The following is a 5,656-nucleotide window of genomic DNA, read 5'->3' on the forward strand; positions in this document are numbered from 1 at the left end:
GTGTCCTTCTCTCCTCCTGGTTTCCTCTTGTCCCATAGTAAAATTCTGCTGGTTTTCGAAGCATCACACGAAGGCCAGTTTAGAGCTCCATTCTAATACTAAGGTGTCATTGAATATCTTCTATTTGAGCAAGGAAGACTTCCTTATGCTTTTTCTTCTCTGCCTAATGGACCTTCCACCCATGCCATCTTGTGATTATGGTTTCCCACCCTCACTGTCCATTCAGAAGTAATGTTTCCCTCATTTACATTCCTAAAGCAATTGTTATCACTCTAGTTCCCCTTAAATGCCGGCCTGAGAAGTGGGCATTATATTCTACTGATAAGGGGAGACCCTGAAGGTTCTGGGAGCGAAGGTGATATTATTTTGTCAGAAATTTGAGGTACAGATTGGAGGAAGGGGTATAAGACATGGAAGAGTCAGTTAGTTTCCGTTTAATGGTAGAGGAGGTGAAGGGAGAGGAAAAGAGGCAGTGAGGTGGAGCAGTGTCAGTGGGAATGGACTTGTGAAGCCAGGAGGACTCCAGATTTTAAAGACATGTGGGCCCTGACAGTGAAGGGAATACTGGGAGACAAGGATTTTTGATCTGGTTGAGAGAAGATAGAATGAAGTTGCTTTGCCCTGAGAGGGGTTCTGGAGGGGCAGTTGGATTGGGAAGAAAAAGGTCATCTGTGCATGGGACTGGCAGGCCCAAAGTGACTCAGGCAGCATGTGTGCTGCCTATGTGCCCACCACCACTATTCCATGTTCCCTTCAGCCCAGCTCCCATCTGATTGGAGTTGAGGCCTTGCAGCATGCAGTTTGCAGCCTGCAGTTTTCTATCAACAAATGAGGGAAACACCTACATCAGAGCCAGAAGGGATCATTCTCCTGCTTCCAACCCATACAGATGGGAACCCAAGTGCAGGAGAGGCAGAGACCCATCTTAGAGACAGTGGCAGAGTTAGGACTGCAGTCAAGTTCCAGACTAGCTTGCAATCCAGGTGTAACCAAAACGCAGGTTCAGTTGCTCTTTGCTTGCAGAATCCAATTAAGGGAAGAGGTATAGGCTCCTGCCTTTAAGGACACTGCTTCACTTTTTGGGGAGAAAGCAGGGGCTTTTAAAGGGGGACCTGGCATTAAGAGAGGGGAGAGAGAGCAACCTACATAACAAAGATGTAGCCAGATAACATTTACTGTTAATTTGTACTTTAAAAAACAAGATTTCTAAACCAAAATACTTAACTTATTTGTATTTTAAAGATTCACTATTACAAGCCATTGGCCATTCTTCATAAGAACCAACCTGAAGTTCTGTCAAAATGAGCTTGTCATTACATCTGCCATTAAGAATTCCAGACTCAAACTCACAGCTATGGGATTGTGACTTCATACTCGATATACCAGGTCCATAAAAACAATATTAAGGTTCAACTACTGAAATGAAAAGACAAAATCAAAGCTGTGTGGTTGAATTCATCCTCCTGGGCTTTTCTAACTTTCCTGAGCTCCAGGTGCAGCTCTTTGGGATTTTCCTAGTTATTTATGTGGTGACCTTGATAGGAAATGCCATCATTATAGTCGTCATCTCCTTAAACGAGAGCCTCCACGTTCCCATGTACCTGTTCCTCCTAAATTTATCTGTGGTGGAGGTGAGTTTCAGTGCAGTCATTATGCCTGAAATGCTGGTGGTGCTCTCTACTGAGAAAACTATAATTTCTTTTGTGGGCTGTTTTGCACAGATGTATTTCATCCTTCTTTTTGGTGGGACTGAATGTTTTCTCCTGGGAGCAATGGCTTATGATCGGTTTGCTGCAATTTGCCATCCTCTGAACTACCAAGTGATTATGAACAGAGGGGTTTTTGTGAAATTAGTAATGTTCTCATGGATCTCAGGGATCATGGTGGCTACTGTGCAGACCACTTGGGTATTTAGTTTTCTGTTTTGTGGCCCCAGTGAAATTAATCATCTGTTCTGTGAGACTCCCCCAGTACTAGAGCTTGTGTGTGCAGACACCTTCTTATTTGAAATCTTTGCCTTCACAGGCACCATTTTGATTATTATGGTTCCTTTCTTGTTGATCCTCTTATCTTACACTCGAGTTCTGTTTGCCATCCTGAAGATGCCATCAACTACAGGGAGACAAAAGGCCTTTTCCACCTGTGCCTCTCACCTCACATCTGTGACCCTGTTCTATGGCACAGCCAATACGACTTATTTACAACCCAAATCTGGCTACTCACCAGAAACCATGAAACTGATGTCATTGGCTTACACATTGATCACTCCTCTGCTGAATCCACTCATCTACAGCTTACGAAACAGTGAAATAAAGAGGGCTTTGATAAAACTATGGTGAAGAAAAGTGGTTTTACACACAGTCTGATTGTATTGAGAAGCTGAGTAAGATTTGGCCACTGCCTGAGTGAACTCTATTTAAATTTAATAAAGGGTGAAAACAGATTGCATTTTTTGTATGAATATGTAAATTTGTTGAGTTAACATTTGAAAATGTGTCTCCTTCAATAAACAACTGCTGTCACTTGTTTTTAATAGATACATATGTTCTCATAATATGATACAACAGTTTATTCATTCATTTCTCTATTGTGAACATAGAAGTAGCTACTGGATTATTGTCATTAAGACAGTGCTTCAATAAATGCATTGTTCCATATGCTTATATGTACTGATGTCATTATACCTGTGTGATAGATTTGCTACCGTGAGGCTGATAGGATGAGGAGTATCTGTGTTTACAAATTTTATTAGCTATTGCAGAATTAGTTTTCAAAATGATTATGGTTCTTTGACTGACCTGAAGGTTCACTGTGCTTTGATAACAGGGTAGAGCTTCAAGAGACCAACAAATAGAGTGATGAGATTTTTATTTTTGGATTGAAAATTTGTTCCACGGATGAGTAAAAAAAAGAAAGTGCATCTATTTTTGGGGACCCAAAATGGTTCTACTTCATGAACTTACACAAATTATAATCCCAAACTGGATTTCTTTTGGTATCTTTCCAAATATTTATCCAATGTTGGTGACCAGACAGCTACATGGGAAGTTTTCCAAATATTCATTTGATAATATCAGTATCTTTTTCATTTACAGACCACTAACTTAGAAACTTTTATGAAGTTTCCATTTGTAGTCTGTGATAGGAAAGTAAAATCATGGGACCCCAAACTCACTATGCCAAAAGGAAAAGTTAAGCTTGGAAACTGACTCAGGCAAAAAAACTGTCTTTCCTTTTGTTCCTATTAGCTACAAGATAGCAGGTCACCTATCTTCCCAGGTTACCTCCCTCAATTGTTTTTAAAAATAATTGGAATAAAACTGATACTGTGATGTTAATTAAGATTAGGTATACATATTCTGCTAAATGAAAGGGAGTCATTATAATTTGTGTATATTATTTGGGAATAAACAATATACATATATGTATCTATGTGTCTATTTAAACTGTTTTTAGTTTTATAATTGTTAAACAAATCCCTACTGATTTTTTACATGGTCTCTATTACATATGAAATTTGACATAAATATCTGAATTGTTTATTGGTATTATTTCAATTCATATAGAGTTGATTGAATTTGTGTTTAAGGAATTACAATATGAAATCAGATCACATTAATTCTAAATGTGTATGGGTATATTTATATGTGGTCTGTGCACTGATTTGTAATTTTTTTGAGGTGATACATACTATCACTAGTAAATCTGGTTGGTCTTGTTAAATGAGTTCCATGTTGCTTGGGCTTCTGCATAGCCTTTATCTCTGCTGCCGGCCACTTTGTTCTTGTGGTCATCATGCCAGCACTGGGGTGGCTGCTGACAGAAGTAGGCTAATTTGTCAACTGGGTGAGTCATTTTACCTATTGATCTGGTGTTAACACAAGATACAAAGACCTTCACACTTGATGCCCACTCCATTTGTCTATGAATATGCTTCTACCCTAGACCTCCCTGCTGCCAAACTCCCTATCTTTTCTTTCCAGATCAGGTCAATAAACTTTTGCTTATCCAGTCTTGCCTACCAGCCTCCTGGTCCAGCACCCTCAGAACCAGTACCATGGTTCTCCTTGTGTTGGCGAAGGTCTGTTAGACCTTGCAGCTGTTTTGTGATATTGTCCCATTCTTTCCTTATTTCTGTGGCTGAATTGTGCTGTGACTTAACCATATTTATAGGCCTGGTGTTGAGGAGAAGAGGTGACGGCAGCTTCTGATGGTGCACCTCTTCAATAGTCTTCCTGCCCTGAATAGGGAGGGGTTGGTCACTTCTGCAGTATTAGAAAGCTTAGTAATATCTTGGAAGTCCAGATCTTTGGAGGCATCCAACTAGAATTCTTATCCCATGTGTCAAAGCCTTAGATTTTTCCAACTCTGGCTCCAGATTTGGCTTAACATAGCTACCTTGATTAAGCATGCAGGCATCATCGAAGTCAGCCACTGTGACCACTGAACCCTGAAAATGATCTTCATCTTTTTCTGCCTGCCTGTTGCAAGAGATGAGGACCTCTTTGTGGGTGACTGACACTCTGGCTCTCACATTTAGTTTTCAATGGTTTGTCAATTGACTCATCTTTTGTTATCTATCTGAAGATCAATGCAATGTAGTAATGTTTTAGTCTGTTTGTATTGCTATAAAGAAATACCCGAGACTGGGTACTTTACAAAGAAGAGAGATTTATTTAGTTCATGGCTCTGCAGACTGTACAAGAAGCATGGTGCCAGCATCTGCATCTGATGAGGACCTCAAGCTGCTTCCACTTATGGCTGAAGGGGAACGAGAGGCAGAGTATAGAGATCACACAGTGAGAGAGGAAGTGATAAAAAGGGAAAGGGGGAAGATGTCAGGTGATTTTTTGTAACCATCTCTAGCAGAACTAACAAAGTAAGAACTCACTCACTCCCCTCATCACCCCAGGGAATCAATCTATTAATGAGAGATCCACCACCATGACCCAAACATCTCCCACTAGGCCCCACCTTTAACATTGGGGATCAAATTTCAACATGAAGTTTGGAGGGTCAACTAACCAAACTATAGCAAGTAACAACCATATAATTCAACTATGATTACGACTAGCAGTCTCTCATTGCCTCTGGACATTTCAATAGCTCAGTAATTGCAACGGCCAGTGCATCTCCCTCTAGGGTACAGAATTCCAAATCACCATTCTTGAAAGCTTTGGTTAGTCAACTGCTGTATTGTGCCAGTTGTCTGCACTCCACACACCAATCAGAATGGGAATCCTCATGACCAGCTGGGTCTCAAAGATTCAGTCTCCAAGCCCTATTTTACTGCCTGTTTTTACCAACAAATTTAAGTACCATCTGTGCTGACTGGGGACTATAGGAAGAATACATTCAGATGGAATTAGGAGTGCAAAGACCTGGGAAAGGAAAGGGGCCAAAACAGCACTGACAGGAGGAGCTCTCTGACTGCCAAGCAGGCCTTGCATAGTCTTCTTTGAGCCCAAAAGGGAGCTCCGAATTGTCCATTAGAGGCAGCCTACATAGGTAAAAAATGCCAGATATTTGCTTAGTCATTGACTGGGGCCTCTCCAAGAAGAGAGTGACCTTGACTCAAAAGCTGAGGCTGATCTTGAAGGAGCTAAGAGCAGTCAGCTAATCACATCCTTTGCAACTGTGCAAGTGTTTTCTCACA

The 5,656-nt window shown here is 40.8% G+C and overlaps 1 protein-coding gene across 1 annotated transcript; it reads left to right on the forward strand.

Annotated features, from left to right (window-relative positions):
* The first annotated feature begins 1,183 nt into the window (after positions 1-1,183).
* On the forward strand, positions 1,184-2,339 carry LOC103240935 (olfactory receptor 10A3). Its single transcript, XM_008007826.3, has one exon. The coding sequence runs from the start codon at positions 1,422-1,424 to the stop codon at positions 2,337-2,339; it is 918 nt and encodes a 305-aa protein (XP_008006017.3). The 5' UTR covers positions 1,184-1,421.
* The last annotated feature ends 3,317 nt before the right edge of the window (positions 2,340-5,656 follow it).

Source organism: Chlorocebus sabaeus, chromosome 1 (genome assembly GCF_047675955.1).
Source record: "Chlorocebus sabaeus isolate Y175 chromosome 1, mChlSab1.0.hap1, whole genome shotgun sequence".
NCBI lineage: Eukaryota > Metazoa > Chordata > Mammalia > Primates > Cercopithecidae > Chlorocebus > Chlorocebus sabaeus.

What these genes read in the sequence shown, in the direction of transcription:
- LOC103240935 (XM_008007826.3), top strand. Translation starts at nt 1,422, where the DNA reads ATGAAAAGACAAAATCAAAGCTGTGTGGTTGAATTCATCCTCCTGGGC.